General features: G+C 38.5%; 1 protein-coding gene across 1 annotated transcript in view; it reads left to right on the top strand.

Moving 5' to 3' along the window:
* The window catches only part of WARS2 (tryptophanyl tRNA synthetase 2, mitochondrial), a 39,544-nt gene that overhangs the window by 2,352 nt on the left and 11,717 nt on the right, over nt 1-25,475 (top strand). The window contains 1 exon segment of the mRNA XM_074534806.1: nt 18,544-18,801. Coding sequence (XP_074390907.1) covers nt 18,544-18,801 — 258 coding nt within the window.

Here is a 25,475-nt window from a genome sequence, read left to right as displayed (position 1 = left end):
CTGATATTTCACTTAGCAGCTGTGTTCTTCCTAGTAGTTGTTAGTGTGAGGCAGAAGTAAGGTTTCTGCTTAAATGAATTCTGAAACAAAAAATATATGTTTAAGACTGCGTTGAATTGTAGCAATATAGAAGAGCTAAAGAATCTCAATGTGGAATCCTCAATAAGCTTGTTGGGTGTTTGCATGTCTTGAGGTGGTTTGATTTAATTTCATTTACATGTGCCTAAATCTTCTTAGATTTCTCACACTTAAAATTTGAACAGTTACACTGCCCCTGTAATATTCAGCAAAGCAGGTCTGCCAAAGATACTTCTAACCACTCGTTATTTTTAGAACTCAAAAGTTCCTTGAAAAATATTGAAAGGATTTGAATATGCTTATCTTTCCTGATGCAAATGGTGACTCTTTTGGCTCTGCTCAGTATCACAACAGATGCCCTCCCCTGCTTTCATTCCTCCAGCAAAGAAATCTCATTTTTCTTGCATAATAAAGAAATCTGCTCTGAGTGAATACAGCTCATGTTGTATTTTAATATTTACTCTGATGTGCATTTCTTTGCCACCTCTGAGTCACCCATCAGGTCAAGATTACTTACCAGGTGCTTTATGGCCTGCCTGCTGTTGCCATGATGTCTTAAAGGTGTGATAGGTTTGAAAATGTAATTCCTTCCTGTTATTCTTTAATGTTTTCATTTTAAAAATAAATAAATAAAGCTCCCACAAAGTTAGCGTTGCTTTACAGATTCACAGAGTATTCTGGATTGGAAGGGACCCACAAGGATCATCCAGTTCAACTCTTAAGTAAAACCCCATATGGGGATTGAACACACAACTCTGGTGTTATTAGCACCATGCTCTGACCAATTTTGTGTAGCTTCAGGTCACCCACACTCAAGTAACAGCAGTAATTTAAGTTGTTCCTCTGGTGCTAAATTTGCAAGTCCAGTGTGCTGTGGGATTTTTTCCGTTTTCTCTCTCACTTTAAGTCCCCTCTTATCTCTATCTGAAAAGAATTGCACTGGACTTGAACTGGTACTTACACTGCATCTTCTAAAGAATTGAGGAGGAAAAATTGCTTCCTTATTTGTGCTGTTCCTGTTGCCAGGCTGGACTCAGCAGTGGTTCAGCTACTATGGTAGACAATTTGGAACAGATCATGTATTTGCTGCTTGCTGATGTGGAATATTCAAGCTGGAAAAGTGTTTGCCTTCAAGCTTGAGCAGTGTGTCTACTGGCACCCCTATAGTTTTGATGTTTAAGTGTTCAATAATGCAGTCATAGTCACCAGAAGACATAATTTATGTGGCTTCAGCTTTGTTTCACTGTAGTGCACAGTTCATCCCTGTGCTGGATTTACCATGCTGTGGAGAAGTTGCTCTGTACATTTTGTTTTACATATTTCTAGCACACAAATATGTAGGTGTAATAAATGTGGCTAAGAAGAAAGTAATGTTTTGTTGGGGAAATTCTGTACATTTGGGGTATCTTAACTTTAAGAGCTTATTTTCAAATTCCCTGATTTACTGTTCTTCAGTGCTCTCTAAGCCACGGTTATAGAAAGTCATTTCATCAAGTCTGTTTCTTTGATGAGACACTCTTAAAAATGGCCACTACAGGGACTCCAGGGAATTACTGATAAAATCATGAAAAATCCAACTGTGACATAACCTGTCAGTAGGAAAATGTAATCTAAGGTGGGTCAGTCAATTGTTAGTGTATGTCCTGATGAAACATGGATTGGGTTTAGTCCTGGCTGCAAAGGGGAAGTAGAAGAATGGCAAGGTCTTGCTTTTGATGGTCTCATGCATCACTAGATGGCTTTCAAGACACTCAGCTGGAAAGACACATTTAGATGTTATTTGCCTTCAAGAAATCAGGAGTCTTTGGCTTAATTTTTCTTTTCTAGTATCAAAGTAGCTATCACTACTACAATTACTGTAAGAATACTCTAATACTTGTATTGCTTTTCTTCCTGACAATATCTTTTAAATAACTTGCCATTTTGCTGCCTTTTCTCCTACCCTAGTCTTCCTCTTTGTTAGGAGAGACCTTGCCTTGCCTCCACACATGATCTGTTACAGTGGCTGTATTATTGTTGCTAAGCTGTACATTTTGATGTCCTACAAACTTCATCTCTTGTCAACTTTCATAAGAGTGATGCATCAGAAAGTGGGTTCTCTGTTAGCTTTATGTGGTACAGAACTGCATCATCCAGCCATAAGGGTTGATGTTTTTTAACACAAAATCCTTTCCTCTTTGATGCTAGAATTTAGTCTCTTTTTTTTTTTTTTCTGGCACTCCAAGTTGGATTTGCTGTAATGAAACTCAGGACACTGACTAGTGCATGCAGATCATATAAAGAGAAAATTGGTTTGAGTCCCACTCTTCCAAGGATGTTGTTTCTATCTTTTGGTGAGTGTTGCACAGAAAATATCTCTGGTGAATGTTTAGTCAGGACCACTGGAAATACAGGATCTTCAAATCCAAGGAAGCCAATATAGTGGTAATCTTAGCAGCTCATTTAGGAAAGTATCTGCTTCTTTACCCGAGTGAATATCTATTTAAAAATACCACAGTATAGACTCTGGATGTAGTTTCTCTGGTTTGCTTTACAGTGCCCAAAGGTGGTGCTAAAATCAAGAGGCCTTTACTGCATTTTCCCCTGCTGTGGGGAAAATGTGGCAGCCTAATGAGTCTCAGGGCCAGTTAGACTATTCTGGCATGCCTTGCTCTTAAGAAATCCACATTTGCTGTTGTTTTCCTCTAGTTGTCTTCTAGGGAAAAGATGGATTGTGTTCACTGAGTATTGATGGTAAGCCAACTACTTCACAAACTGTTCCTATTTTCCTGTATTTTTGAAGATGGGAATGCCATTTTTCCTTTTTTGGTTTTCTGATACTTTGCTGGGCTTCTGTGAACCTCAGTGATTCTGGCCAGTATTGTCAGTACTTGAAGAGAAGATCTTCAGATTGTTTGGGTCTGGTGAAATTTGATTTACTTTTTTGAGGAAGTATTGTTCCTTCTGTATTCAGGCCACCTGATCACTCTATTGTTACTGTCATGTTAATGACTGGTCATGTTTCATATTTTTTAACAAAGATGGCTATGAAAAAGGCAGTTAGGTAAAACTTGAAGGGTTGTTTTGGAGAAGACCATTAAAATGCTTTTTCCCAGATTGCAAATAAAATCTTCAAAATTTTTAGCTATGGTTACCGTTACCATATGGAGCTCCAGAGAAAGGAAGTAACTGAAATTACCATACCCTAATCCTTAAGGATTTCAAAGATTGTAGTTAAAACTACAGTGGGAGAGAGAGCTCAGTTTTCAGAATCATTCAGATCTGTTATGAATGAAATGCGAACAATTTAAATGCCTCCCTGTTCCCATCTTGAATTTGTTGCTGTCACATAGGGGTCACTTTGTTAACCATTAATGAAATGGGTCCCCAGGTGCATGTAACAAGCTGCACACATACACAGGTTACTGCAGCAGGTCAACTTCAAAATGCCTGTCCAGACACTTGTAGGCTGAAATTGATGGATGAACAGGCAGATTTTTAAGTGCTTGCTCTGGATTTATGATTGTGACAATCCCCTGTGTTGCATCTCTTTCTTCTAGAGAGCATTAAGGTTGGAAGTTGACTGAGGGGAAAAAAAGCTGGAAATGGAAATACCCCGATGTCTCCTGGTGTCCAGTATGGACTAGTTAAATATATTGTAATATACAGGAGCTTTAGAAAAGATCTGAGTGATTGGAGAAATTCTTTCCAAGTAGCGTCTGTGTGGATTCATTTGTAGAAATTGGTGCCTTTTATTTTTTATTTCCTATTTTCCTGAATTTTAACAGTTTTTACTGTTGTTATGGGGCACAGATACTAAAAGTTATTTAGTTACTCAGATCCTTATGAAATCAACTAGATTTAGCAACATATTCCAGCCTTTGCATTAAAACTCTGGTGTCTTCTATTCGGGTTGGAGTGGAAGTTTTCCCTAATCAGTCATTTGTTTTTATTCTAATCACTAACTAGCTAAATAAATAAATAGGTAAACAATAGCTAAATAATATAAATATAGTTAATCCTCTAGGGAGACTGGCTTAACTTTCAGATAAAGCAGTGGAATAGTTCTTTATGCAAGAATGAAATCATTAGCTTTTGTATAATTTTCAGAATGGAAGGCAAGTTAGTATACAGTGGCAATATACATTTCTTGTATTTTCACTGAATTTGAGATATCTCAGGTTTCCACACAGATTCATTAGACTTGCAGCTGTAGAGAGACTTCTTGTGATCTGCCTTGCTTAGTGTCTTGTCTCTACTGGATTTTGACCTCTGTTGTAGCTGCACAGAGAGAGCCCCACCGTAAATAGACATGAAGGATCTTTGAGGCGTGAACGGGTCCTATTCATTTCAGAATGGAGTTCTAACAATAAAGTCTGGCAAATATAGATTGTTTTAGCAGGAAACAGCCCTTTATTCTGGCATCTTGTCAGGGCTTGGGTAGAGTCCCTCCATTCTTTCCCCTTCTGGCCCTTGCTTTCAGTGTCTTGACTAAGCCTGTTTTTTCTCTTGAGGAACTTCTGAGTTTATTAACATGTTTTTGTACAGGGAGTTTAATGAAAGATGCTACTCTGGCCATCGTGGATGTTGAAGTTTGGTGTGAATTTCTCCAGTGCATATGCTGAGCAAGCGTTGTGAGTCAGTCTGCAGCAGATCACCTCTGTCTCTACACAGCAGACTGGGGTCCCATTTTAATGCTGGCTCATTGGGAGATAGAATTTCCATTTGCTAGTACAGCAAGTGCTATTCTAGACACTTAACAATTACTTTTTCCATGACACAAGTTGTGGTTTATGCTGTGACTCTAGGGCTAGATGAACAAACATTTTGTGGAGTTGACTCAAATTGCAGCAGGATCAGAAGCTGAAGTGAAGAAAAACCCCAAGTCAGTTAAGTCACCTTAGATCATAATTTTTTTTAGTTTTGCTGTGTTTGTAATCAGTGAATTGAAATTGTTTTCCATTTGAATATTTGAGCCCTTGACTAACAGTATCATTCTTGGAAGCCCCAACTCAGACAAATCACATAGCAGATTTTATAATTTTCTGCTGTATCAGGCAAATCTTTATATCCACTGGATCGGATTAAATATATTTTTGCCCCTGAGATAGATACCCACCTTGAGAGTGCACTGAAATTCTTGCTGCATGGGAGAGGAAATAGATACATATTTGTATATATGTATATATACATATGTATACATGCAAAAATAGATGATAAAATATATATACTTACTTTTTCATTTCCCTCATGCTTGTGCTGAAATGTGATGATTGCTACCAGAAATGAAATATCTGCTTTTACTTTTAGCTTCAAGTTATTTGAATTATGCTAGGGCATGCATCTGCTCCTTGGAGCTGGCTGAAGCAATAGAGTGGTGAAGTTTACCCCATTGCTTCAGTGATGTCTGCACAATAACTGAATGAAGAATAAGTGTTGTGTGAAGTTTAAAAATAAGGGTTTCCTCAGTTTTCATGGTGTTGCGCGTAGTTTATGTTATAAGCCCTTCTATGCTTCATTTGTATTTGGATTACACTTTCATAACTGTTCAGACTAGGAACTTATTTTTGTTTAGACTACCTGTATTGTTTATGGATAAGTGGTTTGGAGCTTTACAGTACAGATCAGAGGGTGAATTAAATGTTTCTTATTGGTATTACAAAGTGTGGTAAACCCATCTCATTCACTTACGTAGGTGGGTGTCAGTATTTACATTTCTGTGCAGAAAGATCCTAGGGTTGGATAGGGCTATATTTCCATTTTTGAAGTGCAGATTTTCTGTAAGATTCTTCCAATTCCCAGAAGTATTCGGAAGCTGAAACGAGATGAAATTGCATGCATTCTCCATTCTGACAGATGGAGCATGCATTGTTCTGAATCCCATCATTGTTGTTTCTGATTGCATACACTCTGTGACAATTAATTATTGTATATTGGTCTGCATAGTGTTGTTCTCAGTCTGGCTGACCTGTTAATCTCATTTGAAGATTGTTGGACAGCATTAAAAAAGAAAGTAAACTGCAAAAGTCTTCACAACTTCCTAGTCTCACCATCATCTTATCTTTTTGCCAGGTGCATAGTTCTGACTTTGAAATCTGTGTGTGATAGCTGTACCTTGGGAAAGATATAGTAGTGTTTCCATGTTAATAAAATATTCCAGGCTTCCTGATGATCTCACCTAAGATTCACATAGCAACTGTTGCTGTCATTTGCTTTCACACTTGTGGATGCTCCAATATCCCTGTCCTTTGGCAGTGAGATTGCTAAATGGCTTGTTTTGTCTTAATCCATTAGTTGGGAGCAGTTCTTTTCAGAGATTCTGCCTTAATCCTGTGTCTCATGGACATTCACTTCTCCGCTTACCAGCATTGCTTTTTACATGAAAACAGCAAAGGAATACAGGGAGGTACAAACTTTTAACAACAGAACCACGTTATGCTATCCTTCCTAAATATAATCTTTTTATAGCCACATCAAAGTTACTTTCAAAGGTGGTCTTTGACTTGTCCTTGAATTGGGTTATCCATTTGCAAATATTTTTCTTGAAATCACATACTTGCCAAGATGTGGAAAGACTTTACTTAATAGACATCCATAGGGTGCTTTCCGTTTGCATGGAAGAACAAAACAGTTTCAAACATTTCAAAGCCTCTTTGTTGCTTATGTAAAGGGAATGAGGGGTCCAGCCCTCTGAATTCCTGACTGAATCTCATTTTGCATCTCTGCTGGCAACAAATTAGCCCATGTAATTTCTGCAGTCAAGTTCACATTCTGCTCTTCATGCACTTCCACTGAAGTGTTTTGTTGGGTACTTTCTTTATGATATCTGCATTTTAGATCTTTGCAGAGTTAAAGCAATGTCAGCACTCTGACTCTTGTTCATCAAGCATAAGCCAGGTCACAACAGCCAGAGGTGCTTCACTCCCTCCAGAGGGATGTTTTCACAGTTGACCATGAAACATTGTAAGTCTCCAGTATTCAGAATACTTGCCAGTACCCAAAGAAAATGAAGTATTGTACATCTCTGGGATACTAACAGTAAAAGCAATTGGCTTTTTTGACACTGATTTACTCCATGGGATCCATCCAAACTGGGAGTTGGTGATTTTCCTGGCTTTCTGTGGGCCAGTTTGAATAATACAGGTAAGTTAGCAAGGAACATATCTCATCTCATCTCATCTCATCTCATCTCATCTCATCTCATCTCATCTCATCTCATCTCATCTCATCTCCTCTTTAGGACCAGCAAAACAGTGAGTGTCACACACTAACTAGAGAACTTTTCATTTGATGTTTCTAGCCTCAAGCTGTCTAATAAGCAAGTCACAGCTTGCTGTCACCATTCTCATGTCACTTGGCTACATTCTCCTGACCTGAGCACAGATGAACACTTGTGTGTTCATTGTACCCCTCGTCCTTTCTGTGGAAACAACCCAGCCTGGTGATTTCAGGACCAACCTGTGCTGATAACAACAGTTTAAATGTTGTCTGTGAGTATTGTCTAGCTCCAGAAAAAGTTTTTTAAATTCTCTAGAAGTCCCTTATACAGGTGTGATTATTATGTCTAAAAAACTTAAATTCGTAAAATTCTCTCCAGCATAGACAAGGAGGATCAGCTGTAGCATTTTTTTTTTGTTTGTGTGCATCATTAGGGAATTTACTGGGATTTCCATATTCTAAGGCCTCTCAACATCCATCAGGTGGTTTTAAAACTTTTCTGTTCACCTGAGATGAATTTCATGCTGTGACCACAAGGTGAAACTTTTTGAACAGCTGTGTTAATTTTGGCCCCATGTGAAACAAAGCCAACTTTTCTGTGCTACAGGAAATTGCCAAATAAAATAATGGAGAGGAAATGAACTACTCTTTGAGTTTCTAGGACAATATTCTGAAGAAACATAGTAATTCCAAACAAAAAGTATTTTTTAAAAATATCCTTCTAGATGTAAGTTGATATTCTTTGTTTATATCCCATAGGGCAATCTTAGTAGCAAGCTGACTCCTCACTTGAAGAAAATACATTAAAAAATGCAATAAAATCTCTTTCAGCTAGAGGTCAGAGAAAGAGCAAGAGCAATCAGATGGTTTTAAGAGATTTGGATACTACTGTGATCAAAAACATAAAACTTCTCTAATTTCTCTGTGAGGGAAGTATTTAGTTGGGGGGGCACTCTTTAGCCTTCTGTTTTGTTTTGCTTCAAAATTGTTAATGTTTTGGTACTTAGAAGAGTGTAATATATTAAAATCACAGCAACCTTTCATATATCAAATAGTCTATAATTTATAAATAATATTACACTTTTCACTGCATTTTGATAGTTCCACATATATCTTGTAGCAAAATAAATGCTAATTGTTCACTTGTTGCTATTATATTTATTCTTTTGAGCAATGTATACTTCTAAATGTCGGCATGTACCAGTTTACAGGTGTTAAATGTTAACTTGTATTTCCCATCTTTCAACAACATGGAATGGTTTTTCAAAGCTTGTCAGTGTTCAGCTGCTGTCAGTGTTCAGCTGCTATCAGTGAAAAGGCCTCAATTCTTGCATTTTGTTGAATGCAGTTAGAAGGACTTGAATCTTGAAATGCCATGAGATCTAATCTATCTAAATAAAATTCCGATTCCTTTTCCATCCTTTTTGATCATCTCACTTTGACTTTAATCACGCCTATGTAACATTATGGGCTCAGAGGACTAGAACAGACCCTGTTTGGGGTGATCTGGTGTTTCCCCTGGCCCAAAATAAAAATTAAGTGCCCATACATCTTTATCAGCATACAACATTTTTATTTATTTATTTATTTATTAATAAAATACCTCTCTAAGCATTCATCTGAAATGCTTTGTTTTTCTTACTCTTGGAAACTTTTTTTTACATTTGGTCTGAATCTTTCTTACTTCATCTTAAGCTCATTGTTTAACACCTTTTACTTTCACCGTCTTCCTTCCACTAGACTAAAAACACTTTGGACTTTCCTCTGTAATGTTTTTTGTTCAGGTCACTCATTGGACTTGGTTGAACTTCTATGGCTTCTTTCTACCACTCTTTTGAAATACGGGACCTAATATTATCCAACTTCTGCGGCTTGAGGCCATCCTCATCCTGAGTAAAATAAGCAAATTGTTTTCTGTCTCCTGGATTTTCAGCCTATTCATATATTCCTGTGCAATTTTTGATGTAGTTTATAAATGTGGTGGTTTTGCAGCTGCATGATATTGATTCATGCTCACTTTTTAAAGTATTACAAACCTCAGACCCTGTTCTGTAGTTGTTGCCTGGACAGCTGTTCTCCTTCCTGTGTTTGTGTGGTTGAGTAGACTTTTCTGTATAAATCTGTGTACTTTTGCCTGGTAAATAGCATACTATTTTTTCAGACCATTTCTTTGCTTTGTAAAGATTATTTTGAGCTCTTACCATCCTTCCAACTTTGTTTTGTCTGCAGATTTAATGAATATTCCATCTCATCATCTAGATTTTGTATTTTGAGATACGAAGATATCAAATTTACCAGCACAAAACCCTGAAAATTTGTATTTGATATATCTTTCCCCAACCACTGTAAGCCATCAATAAGTGCTGTTTTCAGGATATTTTTTTCTCTCCAGTTTCACCCCCAGCACATAATATTGTATTCAAGGTACTATTTCTCTATCTTGTTGGAAACTGAGATAGTATTGGAATTTAATGAAAAGTAGGATGTAACCTTTAGTATTTCATTTCCATTCTAGCATCTCTTGTACTGTTGCAGACTATCAGTGTTTTTGAGAGGCACCAGTTCTTGAGAAATACCACTGCCTTCTGTTATTTCTGTAATTTCTTCGCAGTTCATTATTTGTTCCTGTATCTTTCCAGGAACTGAAGTTGAGCTGACTGATACAGAGTAACTCCATGAGGTTGCAGAGCGGAACACGAGGTTCTCTGTGAGCTCCCTGGCCTGGTGCTTCCATGCCAGTGTGCTTTGTGGGGCTGCATATGGATCAGAAAAAAGCCAGACCTGATGGGTGCTCTGGGCAGCTGCTTCCAGGAAGCACCTGTGCCTGAAAACTTTTTTAGTTGTTGCTGGTTCAACCACGTTATTCAATGAACAGTCAACTACTTTTTATATGGATTTGTATCTTAGGGGTGTTCTTCACAGTGTAACAAAGGTAGTCCTGCTTATCCCTTCCCTTTTCCCTGGCACCATCTCTTCCAAGCAATGCCTGCAGTACTGGAACTGTCAAATTTTCAGCTTTTGAGCATTGAGTGTATCATCTGATGGTTTTGGAAGCAGCATGTATCAATCTGACCTTACTTTCCTGCCTTGCCTGGCTGGCCAGAATGTTCTTGCTGATGGTTCAGGCTAAGCTCCTGCTGCAGCTTCCTGTCAGTGAGGCACTAATTACCTTCCTTATGTCATAATTGTTAATAAATATTATTATAAATTCTTTTAGCCTTTCACCTACCTTAGGTGAAATGAACTCATAAGACCTGCAGTTAATGTCTATGTTTAGATAGTTTGATTGAAGAAACTTCATTGTTCCAGCTTTAAAAAGGCAAGTAAATGGTTTGAGAATCATCAATCAGGGTTAAGGTTGCATCAGGCACCATCTGAGGCCATTAATTGCAGTTCTGTGCACACCTTTGAAACCCAGGAGGTGCAGAAGTACTGCATGTTTCAGTGTGCATTGAACCTGCTCTGTAGCTGGGTTATGGCTCAGCTCTGAACAGGAGCTCTAGCATGCTGTCCTTCAAGTTGATGTGGAGAACTGTAAGGAGTGCAGCAGGAAAAATAAAAGCCACCAGACTGTGTCCTTGCTCAGGAAGGCATTGTGGTTTAGGGTGAGGTTGGTGGCCAGTGTTGGCTGCATGCAGACCCAGTGCTTGGTTCCTCCACCAGCTCTGCACAAATGTTAGCACAGGTTCTTGTCCCAGCCCCTGCAGAGCACTGGAGCCAGCTCTTCTGAGCCAGGAGGCTGCTGGCTGCCACCAGGTCCCTCACCAGAGGTTGTGTCCCCTGTTCCACTCCCCATGGTGGGGAGGGTCCGTGTCTACCTCAGGTCTGGAGGATCCCTGTGGTGTGTGGCGGCAGAGCTGTGGCAGCCTGGCTGTAGATAATGCTGGGCTCTGTCAGTGCAGCTGTCATTAGCACCCCGAGTGGCGCGTGGGGCTCATAAAGCAAATGAGAGAATCCACTTGCGGGATGCAGCGAGCCACATGAAAGGAGCCATTTGCTGAGTCATCTGTACCAAGGCAGCGTGAGAGGGCAGCCTAACCCAGCCGCAGCTTCATTGAGTTCTTTTGCTAGCCCTAGAGGGCAGAGTTAAATTTATAGGGTGGGGTTAGTATGTGCTGCAAATGTTCCTCCTTCCAATGTGTTTTTCATTTGAAATATAAATATTAAAGTCCTACTGAAGTTTGAGTGCATTTGACATTCAAGAAAGGGATACTAGGCAGTTCTGTTTAAATCTTAATTTAGTTCAGTTTCTGGGCAATGGGTTAATCTTTACTCAGAAGCTATTTATCTGAAAACTTGCTCTGGTATGAATATATGTCTTTCTAATTTAATGTTAGATCTTTAGTCTCTCATTTTAAGAATTAAGCATGTTGAAATAGCATTTGTACCAGATGAATTTGACATATTAAATTATCAGATCAAAATAAGCACGTTTAAAAGTTTCTACAGCAAGTTTGCAGAGAAGTAATTGCATTAAAAACAATAAAGGAAACAAAGTATGTAATATATATGCTGCTCCTAAGTTTCCCTTTTCCTTCATTTTTTTCTTTCTGTAACAACATTAATACTTAAATTGTCCCAATTAGGCTTTAAAATTTATGCTTTAGCTCGTAAAATGTGACTCGTCTGGCTTCCCTTCATTTTGATGCTTAATAACTGTCTCAAGACAGGTTTTGCTAAGCCAGTGTTAACAGATGAGCATATTATTTTAGCAACCAGAGCTTTGAAGTTGCAAAGTATTAATAAAGGAAATAAAAAAATTGTAGACAGATGCAAAAGATGCAGTAGTTGGTGACTTTTGTCAGCCAAAGAATTTCTTTTGTCTCTGAGGCTGGAGCAAGGTTTTGGTTGTGTTGTTTTCATTTTAATTTTCTTCCCTTTTTGATCCCTGTTGAGAGGATCTTCATGTTAGAATTTTCAAATTTTCCAGTTTTTGTGTTCTATGCATGTCTGTGTTTGCTTATGCTGCTCTTTCTTCCCTTTGACTTCCACATTTTCTTTTCGTCTGGCAAATTTGAACTTGCTTCAGCTTGGGACAGCTGGGGCAAAATGAATCCCCACGAATAAAATTATAACAAGAAGAGAGAAGTCTGTGAATGATCCTTTGCTGTTTCCTGAGCCGTTCCAGCGTCATTAATCAGCGCTGGTGCTGTGGAGCCTTGTGGTGTGTTATGTCACCAGCACAGCAGCTTCTCCGTCCCTTTCCCCCACCCCCTGCGTGCCTACACAGTGGGGAAAACTAGAGAGGGAAGCCATCAATCTTCCCTGTCCTACATGTCAGCAGTGATTCTCCTGTCGACTTCCTGCTCTCTCTGTCATGCCCACCACCTGTGTTTAGAATTAGCTCTGATGCTGTGGATCTCACTTGGCTCTTCACCTGTTCTGGCCCGAGTAAATGGCTGTTCAAATAAAGCAGAGCAGCTAAATGCTGTGGCGTGTGAATGGTAACCATCGCTGTGGCTTGGGGGGGTGATTTCTGTTGCAGCTGCTCTTGTAATACTGTCATAATTTTCTGTAACATTGTGGGGTTTGGGTCTAAATCTCTTGCTTTCATTTCAGCTCAGGGTGAGTTTGTGAGTCAGTATTATTTAGAAATTAAAATATTTATAAGTTATATTATAGATGCAAGCGTAAGCCTACCTCTCATCTGTTAGGCTGCTGGTATAAAGTCATTAACAAAGTCCAAAAAAACTAGTTAGTCCAAAGCTTTTCCTTACCTTCAGTCACTCCAAGGATATAATTGGCAAAAGCCTCCTTTGAATTTGATTTTGAAGATGTGTCTGTCTCCCCCATGACTGGGTAGGTTGAGAAGCTGACAGGCACCGCCTCAGTATTTCTAGGGCAGGATTAATGTGATCATTTAATGGTTTGTTGTGTTAAACAATAGGTCTTAACTGGACTCCAACCAGCCGCATTTTTATGTATGCTTTTATGTAATTTTATAACGTGCCTGTGCCAAAATAAAAGGAGAAAACAATCCTGAGAATTGTTTGTTTACTGGCAGCTTTCTCCTACCTCCTTGAATGGGCGCTACATTTCTCTGGTTTTAAAACCCAAAAGAGACTAAAGCATAGGCGTAAGGTTACCCTATAATTGTAGCTTGTCTGCTGTCATTTCAAGTGTGTGATGGCAATATTTATGTGGAGTTGTAAAGAAGAGAGATTCTGAAAACCTAAGTTTTGTGAATGCTTTCATTTGATTTTATTTCTGTAACTCTTTGTGAAGGGGGAACTATTTTACAACTCATTTTACTACATATTTGAGATGCAGTTTTTTCTTGACTGTACCAGGCAAATATGTGTATCCAACAGGTAAATAAATTCTTGTGTTCAGCAGTGACCGAATTCATAAAGCTAAACATGAAACGTATAGCCAGGATACCAAGAATTGTCTGTAACATGGGATGCTGAGATCTGCATGGATCTTTTCCTTTATCAGCTTTGGTGTATCTTCCTGTTCTGGCACATCTATCTCATGAGAGGGAATGATTGTGGTTTTGACTGCTGAATTGAGTCCTTGACAGTTGTAGCTCGCCTTCCATAAAGAGCAAAGCTCTGCTTTGGTCCAAGAGAGCAGAATTGGATTTTTGGAAGCTGTCATCTTTCTTGTTTTGCATTGAAAATGGATATGGCCATGCTACCGGATGGCAGGATGAGACCTTAGCCATCCTACTCTGGGATAAGGATGAAATGCTTATTCCTGATTATTTAAGAGCATTTGGATGTTGATATTTTTTCAGTATAAGGAATGGCAGTTGTTGATCTCATGACAAAAGGAAGGTTAGGTGAGAGAACACCTGGATCTTAACAGGGTTGGGGCCAAGCTTCATTGGGTAATGCAATTGAGAAATGCACTGTGTTTTTTAAAACTGCCCTGCAGAGGTCTTTCAGGGAGAAAATAAATAGGTGCTAATTCATCTGTCAGATGCAGCACTCGTAGCAGGCATGAGAATTAACGTGCAGCGCTGCTGGCGTAGGTGCACACACCACACAGAGTTAAACATACGGACAGCAGGCTCACACTGTGCTTACTACAGATGTCTGAATGAGTGAGTGCCTGTGGGCTGGAGCTGCATGTCTTGTGGCTTTCACTCTGCTCCATTGGGAAGTCTTCACTCCTTTTGTTTTTATCCTTTTCCAGCTCCAGTACTTTGGAGCACACAGCTCCCATCCCCTGACCTAACAGCTCCATTGAAGTGCATTCCAGCCCCATGATTTCATGGTACCAGGCAGAAGTCCCCTGCCACGCTGCTATGCTGCCCGCTGCTTCTCACGGAGTGAACAAACAGGGAACATAAACTCTCTCCAAAGGAGCAATGTTCTTTGTATATTTTTAGTGCAAGAAATCCAAGATTCATTTGAGGGTGTTTTGTGTGGGCTTTTTTTAATATAGACTTCTGCTAACACAATGGAATATTTCATGCCACCCTGTTTGCTGTAACTTCTCGTGCTTTATGTTGTTAAATGAAATCAAAGGAGTTAAAGATGAAAGACTCCTAGTCAACTGGTCCCTCAGCTGGGAGCCAGTATGGGTTTGTTCTTTGTAATAAATTTGCTAATGCTTTACTCAGGTTCACCCTAGCTCAGTTTTCATTATTGGAGTTACTTATTTCTGTGAATTCTCTACTTCAGGTTAAGTAATTGCTGTGCTTAAACTAAAAATAATACTGCTACTGTTTGCTTCTAATGTTTCACTTGCTATTTATTGCCCTTATACTGAACAAACCTTTTGTATTTGTTTACCATTTGAACATACAAAGCACCATTAAAGATATCATGCTTGCCTTCACAGGTATGCTCTTTAATGGATAGAGAACTTGATTCTTTCTGTATATGAAACTGTGTCCATTTGACATTGTACATTGTGTATTTTCTTTTGAACACGTGGTGTGTCACCAGATGCTAACTTAATGTAGTATTGCAACAAACCTACCTTTCATTAGCTCATTGTTAGCCTTTGAATATTTGGAGTAAGTACAGTATTTGAACATACAGTTTATGCTGAGACACTGATGTCTTGTATTTTCTTGGTGAAAGACATTCTCAGACTGCCTGTTTAAATGTTACTATTGCATTTTTATGTATTGAGTATATTATACTCACATTAAGGGACACCATTTTGCCAATACATCCAATATGTTCATAATAACATTATCTACAGACTGTACAGTGACCCGAGAAGTTGAAAAGGCGGATAATGAACCTGTTATGGGACACATCCAAAGCAAGAACTGCAGCTGCAAGGGAACTGAGTCTGCCTGATGTGGGGACCAATGAAATTTCTAGACAGAACTGTTCTCCATGGGCTCAGGGTGTTGGCCCTTCTTGCGTCAAGGTATTGGCACATGAGCTGATCTGTGCTGGCTGCACAGAAATTCCTGTGCCCTGGTATAACACACAATTACCCCAGGGGGTAGAGCTGCTCCTGCACTGAAGTAGCACCAACTTCAAGTCTCAGGGAAAAGAAGCAGTAACATCAGGAGATATGTCAGGTGATGCTGTCTTTCACTAGACTGAAGTTGGAAGATTTGCAAGTTTCTGCACTATGCTTTAACTTGGTCGTCCTAAGATACTTTAATTGATGTGGGTCCATAGTGGATTTCTGGCACATGATAACATTTCTTAGCTTTTAGAACCGTGCAGGTAAAAAACATATTTTATATCAAGTGACTGGAGTCAAGGCAATAATAGCTTAATTAGTAATAATAGTAATTATCTTAACATGGCATTCTCTGTGCCTTCTTACAGTAAGAGCTGTATATCAAGAGCTGTATATAAGAGCTCTTTGGGGAAGCAAGGAGTGTGAAGCACAAGTGGAGGAAGAAATGAATGCAGGGGGGATGAAATTGTCTAATAAGAAAATGGAGAGCAGGGCTGTAAGAATCATGGTCTGTGAAGAAGAGTGTTGTTAAACAAGCATATAAATGGGCACCAGAAAGCAACCAGTTCAGTGGGGAGAAGTAATTGTGTGAAGGAGCATCAGGATTTGAACTTAGTGAGTGGAGATACAGACATGAAGAAAGGTTATGTGCTCTGACAAACAGCCAACTGTTCTGGGACCCCAGCAGGGGTAGAACACCATGTTGCTGGTCAACTATTTCCTCCCTGACTTCTTATTGTCTCAGTTAAGAAACATAGGAAGCAAAAACCAATGTTATGCCTGTGAAGTACCCGTTGCATTGCCTAGCAGCTGTTCCAGGCCTGTAGTAATAGAAGTACAGCTCTGAAGTCTAGTGAATCCCAAGTTTCTATAAGACTTCATCTCATTTATACACATTGGAATGTTGAATGCCTCCTTCTGCAAGAGAGCACCTGGCCCTTCTCAGTGTTAGCAGGAAGCTGGCTGCAGTCCTGGGCCAGGTAGTGCCTTAGTGGGAGGTGAGTGGATTCTGTGAGGGGTGAGAAGCGCTCTGATGTAGGTTCCTGGGAAAACAAGGAATCAAATGCCAAGTGAGAGACTGTGTGTCATAACTCCATTTTTGTGTAATGAAGAAAAGAGACATATGGGTGTTCAAGGACTAAAAGCTGGAATTGCTGTTGGAAGAAGTGGTGTGCTTTTCATTGCTTCAAGTGACTGCCTTGAAGCTCCTGTGCTGGAGGTTCTCCAAAAACACTTAGAAACTGACTCAAGAATATACTAGAAGTCAAGAAGATATTTGGGATGGGGTGAAGGGTTGCTATCAAGACTTAAATGTGTAGGCATTTATATGAGCAGGGGAAATTAGCATGACAGCTAGCCCAAAGCTCCTCTTGGTATGTCAGCACAAACACTTAAACATTGGGTAAGAAAATTGTTTTGATCTGAAAAACAAGCTTACTTTAGAAGAAAAGAGAATTTTCCAGCAAATTTAGAAAGAAATAGTCTAGGCTTTTCTGAGCTATACATCATGCCTAGAAGTAAAAAAGTCCTATTCTGCTTGGAAATACTTTCTCATTAATATTTCTCAAGTCTGAGTCAAAATGAATTAAGTAAATTTGAAGTCCTTTTTTAATAGTTAAAAGTAATGGTACTTGGCCTTGACTTTTACTGCCATTTTGTGTGGTTTAATATTTGTATGACTTTTTTTTTGTCCCACATATTTGTATGAGATTCACAGAAAAGAAAACAGACTACATCAGTAAATAAATTCTTCCTGCTAAGTTATAGATGTTGCTCATAAAATTTAGCAGGAAACAAACCGTGCAGCCACAGTTGATGATCCTGCCACACAACTGAGTCTGAGGATTTGTATTGTATTTGCTGTGATGGGGGGGGATCCTCATTTATATACTGAGTGGTCTTGCATGCTCTTGCAACTTGGCATGTTGCAAGCATTTTCACATAAAACATTGCTGAGCTACTTCTGAATACGGTGGAATTCTTTGGGAAGGTCAGGGAGGTAATTGATCATATGCTGACAGCTCAGGGCTCTGAGAAAATGGTCAGATGGAGGGCTGGGATGCAGGAAAACAAACTTTCTAAGATGGTAACTGTCACTTAGCCAAGCTATACATGTTTCAAACTTTTTAATCTTTGCTCACAACCTCAGCTTCTTAGTCTTTTTTTGTTTTTGCTGTTTCTCTGTGAACTCTTTTCCAGTGTTGGTCCTGGTGCATGAACAGTATTCCAGGTGCGATCTTGAGCTGTAGCTGTGTTTCTTTGTAGAGGTCTTCTAGAAATTGTATTGCTACCAAAATGGGGAGTTTCAGAACTTTGATAATCTCTTTCATTATTCTTTTGACCTTTGGGTCGAGAAGTAGGTTTCTTTCAGGAGCTGCTCAAAATGTTCTTTGCAGCTAGAAAAATAAGACTTCAGTATTCATGGGAGTTAAAATGGCAATCTGCTGGGACATTGCATGAGTGTACAACAAAAATGTCTGAATTTCTCTGCTCTATGACCCTAAGTTTCTATATCAGAGAGGATATAGAAACTGAAGTGTGGATATAGAAACTAAAGAGAAACACACGGCTTTGGTGCAAAAGAAATGAAAGAATCTACCACTTGGTTTCTGAGACCAGCTTTTCACCAATCGTGTTTACAGCTGTTTTTTTGCGTATGCAGTCTCACAGATTAAAATTATGATAGTTGTTAATCTCTTTGCTGTAAGATAGCATATTTAACTGACTTACTGCAATTATTGATTCTGAGGTCATTTATACATTAATACACTGATAGGTGGGGAGAAGAGACAGGCATAAATGAAGCTTTTAAAATGACTTTAAAATACAAAAGAATCTGTCAAAATAAAAAAAAAATTATGTGTTAATCTTGCCAATGCTTTGTCACAGACCGTGGTCATGGATCGGATTTTCTCTGGTATCCAGCCAACTGGGACCCCTCATCTGGGTAACTACCTTGGAGCCATTCAGAACTGGGTGAATCTACAGGAAGAGTGCAGCTCAGTGCTCTATAGCATTATGGACATGCACTCTTTCACCATGCCCAAGGAGCCAGCTGTCCTGCGCCAGAACATCCTGGACACCACTGCTGCCATCCTTGCCTGTGGGATTGACCCCAACAAGTGTCTCCTGTTCCGGCAATCACTGGTGAGTGCTCCTGTTGCGTTGGATTTGTTTCTGATTAAGTGGCTTTCCACAGATCTTATTGAATGAGTGTAGCATTGCTGATCTCCTTTATCGTGTTTGTGTTGGTGGACCTAGAAAATGTTAGCAGTGTTAGATTTTAGACTTATCCCTTGCTGCAGTTTTGAAATTTTGAATGCTGCAATCATGACTGAGAAGCCCATTTAGGGATAAGTACACTGTAAATTTCTGAAGCAGAGCTAGGAGTTTGTACAGATTACAAGTAATATACTTCAAAGACTTCTTAGAAGACCACTAATTTGTCTCTGCGTCACTGTAGTCACAAAAGGTTAACTCATAAACACATAAACACGGCCTGTGTTCATGTGGAACCATAAAGGTAAGGAAAACATGTTTCTATGCTTTTGTATCAGCTATTGCCACTTATTTTCGCAGCTGCACTGTAATCACTAAGTAACAGGTGATTACATGGTAAGTTTTGTATCAGTTCCAGCATGATCATCAGGAGGTTACATCTTCTCTGGGGCTTACTTTCCCTTCTTTGCTATAACCTCCTTTTCCGGCGGATGCTTTTCCATCTGATCCAGTAATTCATGTATGTAAACCATGTGCTTCTCTTGACTACCCCAAGAGGTACTGAGCTTACCTTCCCACTTGGTATATAGCTATCACATGTTACATTTTCCTGGAACTCAACTTAGTTTCTTGGTTGATGAGCTTTCTGTTACTGACTCTAAACTGGCAAACTTCTATAATTTCCACAGACACAGATGTGTCATAGCTTCTGCTCTTGTGAGGACACCCACAAGTATCTTTGCAACAGAACTGCAAAGGTGATGTGCACACAGGATCTGAATTTTATCAGTGCAAGTTGAAATGATGTTGTAGTCTCCCTTTCAACATGATTCTTTACAGGCAGATTTTGCTGGGGTTGTTAAACTGCAAATGGCAATCATAGCTCTATATCCCTGGTGAATCATGAATTGATGAAGACAGATATACTTCCTGCTTCGCTTTTCCTCTGTATTAAAAAACCAGTCTAAATAGATGAGCTCAGAATTCTGGTGGAAATACATTTAAATAAATTCACCCCATTTTTTCAAATTTGTTTATGATTTTAAATATGTTACCAGCTTGGGTTTTAATTTTCCTGTATTCTGACTTGTCGGCTCAAAAGGATGAAGTCATTAGCTGGAATAATCGCAAGGTGAGTTCCAAGCCAATGATGCAGTAAAAACCAGTCTAGAGAGGATTTTTTCTTGTTTTCAAGCAACTGAACAATTCAATTAGTTACAACACAGGATCAGTGACTAGATACATAGAGAAGACTCTTCAGCATGAAGGATAAATGCTTTGCAAGCTATGGTTAGAGAGGAATAAAGTGAAGGTTTATAAAACTACAAGTGATATGGAGAAATTGTTTTGTCCACTGAAGAATGTGAACTGACAAATATTAAAACAAGTTAAAACCTGGAAGATTCAACACAAGCATAGCAATGCATCTCACAAAATCCACAACTGGGTTACAAAACCCCATGACACAGGATACAGTGCATGCTGAAATTTATATGAATTCAGAAAGGGACTCGACAAATTAATCTGAAAAATTGCTTTGGGACTGTTGCATATCCGAGCAGTCACCTCTACAGGAAGTGGTGAAACCACAGATGGGAGAGTATGCATGCTTTTATGTACTTACATTCTTTTTTTTTTTGTTGTTGATTTCTGTCAGAGGTGGATATTTGATCTGGTCCAGTGTTGCTTTTCTTACATTGCTACTGGTCTAAAAGCTAAACTTGTGCTGTTCAAGGTCTTGCTAAAACCAACACTCAGGCTTCCCTTGAAGCCAGCAGAATATCAGTGAGGATCTTACATTGCACTCAGCCACAGAAAGTATGTTGTATCTTTCAAAATATAATAATGCAGAGATTGAATCTTTGAACCCCCAAAGAGAAAGTGTCAGACTCAGGAAATGATGGATCTTTGTGCAGTGCTTCTACCATACCAATACAGTCAAAAACAATAAAAACCTAAGATAGCTAAACTTGAACATGTTCAGCTTTATCAAACAACAGTTTCCACCAAATATGATTCTGATTTTCCTTATGGTGGTTAGACTGACTTCAGTTAAATAGCCTTTAATTTGCCTTTATACGTTAATTTTTCTGTGTCCTTATCTGTCCAGATCTAATGGCCATTGTTCTTATTAAATCTAAACCATTAGATGAAACATTTGAGCCATGTCTGATGTCTTGAATGTTATTCTTACCAATACTTACCACACAAGTATCCATACAACTTTCAGAAGTGGCTGATTCTAGCATATTTTTGAAAGCTCATTGTGACACTGCAATCAGGAGAACTGTTCAGTTGTTTGTGAATATAGACTGTTTCAGCACTGGTTCAGGCTGAAGTCTGCTTCCCTAAACCAAGTCTGTGCAAGCTGTATGAAGTGGTCAGGTATGCCCAGAGATGCACTGTGATCTGTTGCATTTACATAGGCAGCACCAGATGTTTCTCTGGAAGCAATTAAAAGGACTATCTGCATGTAGCTCTTGATGTGAGGAAAGGAGACAGGAACCTTGCTAATGTGATTATTGTTTTAGCATGATAATGAAATAGTACGTTATGGAATGTCATAATATTGAGATGATTGTTCCTGAAAATGAAGGTGTAAGATGGATTACAGCTATTGCTAATCAAGAAAGTTTATTGCTGGATTTTGATTGGAAATTTCTCAGATTTCAAAAAAAAAAAAAAAAAAGAAAGGAGCTGACCTCCTTTTCAGCCTCTGTAGCAGTCTCCAGGGGTGGTCTAAAAGAGTCCCACTTTTGTTTACAAACATTTGGCTGAGGTGTAAAGCAAAGTGACCAAAACTGATTTTATACTGAAATAGGGTGTGCACTTCCAGAGATAGCAAGAAAGCAGTGAAAATCCAGCCACAAATAGAAAACTGGATTAGGTATTTAATTATGGACAGAGCAGGTTTTTTCAATAGCAGATCAAACTGCTGAATGAGTATTCTCAGTAGCTTAGCATGCTGTAATTATTGTTGTATTTTGAGTTCTATCTAGAAAATTACCAAATTTGTAGATCACAGAAATATTTCTTTAATTACTCCTGAATGACATTTCTGTTCTTTTTTTTAAACAAACATCATGCAAAAAAATGTATTGTTTATGAACTTCTAGTTTTAATCATCAAAACCCACCACAACTAATGACTTTTTCTCTACCCTAATTCTGTAGCATTAAAGCAGAATGAAATTCTTGCACTGCAGAAGTATGCTAGTAGTGGCAATTCTCCACTAAGGGAATTGCTTATGCATTCATTCATGTAAATCCTGCTGTGTCCTCTCACTTTCTCTGGGTTACACTGGGTATGAGCAGTGTCTAGAATTGCTGAAAAGGGCATGGGTTTTATTGTTCTTTACTTGTTTGTTTGGTGTACTCTTTCTGTATTTTGCTGTTTGTGTTGCTTCTCTGGAATATGTTGGCCATATGTAAAAAAATATAATGCTACTTGGTTTCTCAAAAGGCCTGTGCCTTTTGGTAAGGGTTTCATTTATTTTACTTACTTAGGCTTTTTTTTTCAAATCTCTAATCCAGTGATATCTGAAATACCTGCCTCCAGAGTTTTCACACACTTTATCATCCTTTTCAATACAAGCAAGGGGCAAAAAGCTGAGCAATAGGAATCACAGACTGACTGCTGGGAGAAAGTGTGGTGAGAACAGATACCTCTCATGCCTATACTAGGTCCAAAAGGTGCTGTTATGATAAGGATACCGGTGAAGTACACTTGGAATCCCAGAACAGATTTCATTGATGTCCTCACCTTTTAACTAAAATTGAATAAAAGTGACAGAAATTTTGCATAGGCAAGTTTTTTATTGTACTGTTTAGAGAGCATATGGCCTATGTTCTTTTGTATTGGATTTACAGCTAAATTACCTATAAATGGAAAGTGCTAGTTGGATGAAAATTAGTCTTGTATGCTTCAGAATTTACCATTTATAGATTATATTGTTTTAAAGCATGTACAAACAGTAAGTTAATGGCTGGCTGTATATTTGGTCTTAATACATTGCAGTTCAACAAATATCTCCCACACTTCCATTACCATATAAAAACTTGAATTCCAGCCTAGGGAAGTAGTGGCTACAAAGAACGAGTGATGATAACTTGAAAATATTTAGAAGCAAGAAGGATGGCGATGAATAATTAGGGTAGTGTTTCAAACCACATTGCCTGTGAAGGGTTATAAACAAACACATTTAATTAGAATATCTAGAAAAACAATTGTGGTGTATGTTGGACAGTAAAATGGCCTCCCAGTGAGAGAAGTTCTTTCATTACAGCTTGTTTAATTATATTTTCTCAAGTAGGAAGTTATAGAAAACTGACAATTTTAGTAAGAATGAAAAATAAAAATAAATGCATATTTCAAAATAGTGCATTTTTATTTGGAGTACAGCTGCAAGATGTATGAAACTCTCTTAGAGAAAATAATGTCAAGATATGCTTTAAGTGGCTACCTTTCCCTAGGGGGCATAAAAAAGAAGTTATGGAATAATGACTTATACAACATATTGTGACAGTATTAGAAGAAACAGAAAATATATTCCTTAAATTGTACCATAACTGATAAAAGCTGTAAGAGTCATCTTTCATAAAACTTAGATCTTTTATTAAAACCAAAAAGGACTATGGGGGGAGGGGGGGGGTAAATAAGGAAGACAGTATGCAATCTGCACACATGGTAAACTTACATGATATAACCCATTTTCTCTGATTCGTGGTGGGTACAGTACACATTTCAGTTCTTACCCATAACCATCTTGTATCTCATCTGCTTCACAGTCAAAACAATATTGGAAACTTATTTTGCTTTTATGTGGTCTCAGGCTGTTCTTCCTGTCCACCTATCTATTGTAGCAGACACATGCTAAATGTCCCAAGGGAAACTAAAATTCCATCAGAGTTGATTCAGCAGGCAGTGCTTGATACGCTGCATGAACACTTCTCTGAGGAATCCTGTGAGTTTCTGGACAACATAATGTTCCGTTTCTGGGCCGAAAATTGCAGTTTTCATCCTTCTGGATAGGCTGATTTATTTTCTGAGTATAATCAGCTGCAGTATTCTTGCAGTGTGCAAGCAAATTGAGGCAGTAACTCTGGGAGGTGGGAATTTGTAAATTTGTCTTAGCCTTGACTCCAAAAGCCAAAATACAACAATATAAATGTGTGCACTGTTTCACTGCTGTTATTTTCCAGAAGTATCCATCTGCTTTGTTTTGTGGGCAGAGTTTGAATGGATTCACGCTACCCCTTGTCCAATTTTCAGAGGGGCTGAAAAGCTTCTATTGCATCATAGCTTATAAATTCATTAAAGTACATTAATTTAGCACAGTCCATTGAAAACTTCCTGTCATAAGAGGAAGTATGTGACTGTTTAATTTAGAAAATTATTCTGCTTCTCTCATTCCTCTGTTTTCTCTCTCATGGACTGGACTAGACATGCCCAGAGCTCAGTGGGAAGGAAAGTCATGGTTCACTGGGATTTCTCTTTTTTTTTTTTTCTTTTCTGCCTTAATTTACCTTCTTCATCTTGTACTATTATGTAGCTATTATATTTTCCTCTCTTCACCAGTCTTCTGGACACACCAGACTAATTTTTCAAACAGTATTGTGAGTTATACTAGGAGAATGTTTCTGAAAATAAGTTAATTTCATAATAAATAAAGGAGAGGAAAGGGTGCTTTGGCCAAATTGCTGTGGTCTGTCAGGGTTTATGACCAGTAAAGTTTAATTCCAGTAGGAATATTCTTGGTCAGGTTCTTCATAAAGGAGAGGCAGATCTTGTTTCTGTATATTTTAACCTAATATAAATAAGGATATGTGACTAAATTGTTCCTAGGTTAAGGTGAGAGGGGTAGATACTAACACATTTAGTGACAATAACTAGCTAACCACCCCCCAATTCAATACGTTGCTTAACATGTTGTTTAAATCCCATATTGCCTTTGTAACCATAAACTTATTCTACCCAATCAATTATTTCTTTGAACACAAATTTGGGATACTCTGGCAAATTTTTTTGTCATAAGAGTACCTGCACTGTGTGCATTTGATTCAAGGGTAGTCTATTTATTTTGTCTTGTTTATGGTCTTTTTTTTCTTTAGCTGTGTAATATGGAGACACATTAGCAAGTATCTTGAACATATTACCTGCAACCTTACACATTAATAAAACCTTACCTCTTATTCAAGAAAAATGTGAGCATTGTTTGCTTTTGAAAAGGCCTCTTGAATTTTGCAGAAGCTCTTACTGATACTTCTAGAAGACACAAAAGTCCTAAGAAATGGTTTAATTGCTTTTTAAATGTAGGACTCTTTCCCTTCTCTGTTTCAATTTCTTTTAGGACACAGCTATCCAAATTACCTCCTGAGACTTTGTTTGTACTCTGTCAAAATTAAATATTTTAAATTTACTGCCCCTTTAAAATGTAGCCCTTAATGAGGTTACTCTGCTGAGGAAAGCTGTTTCCACTTGATAGATATGCAGCAAATTGGCAGTGCCTTACAGAGAAGGGCTGTAGGTTGCAACTTGAGGAAGTCCATCTTGAAAATAAAACCCTGTATCTCTTTTTGCAGAGAGCCACTTCAGCTGCCAAC

Source organism: Zonotrichia albicollis, chromosome 2 (genome assembly GCF_047830755.1).
Source record: "Zonotrichia albicollis isolate bZonAlb1 chromosome 2, bZonAlb1.hap1, whole genome shotgun sequence".
In the NCBI taxonomy this organism is placed as follows: Eukaryota; Metazoa; Chordata; class Aves; order Passeriformes; family Passerellidae; genus Zonotrichia; species Zonotrichia albicollis.
Note: the sequence above shows the minus strand (reverse complement) of the source record. Positions and strands in the feature narration are given on the sequence as shown.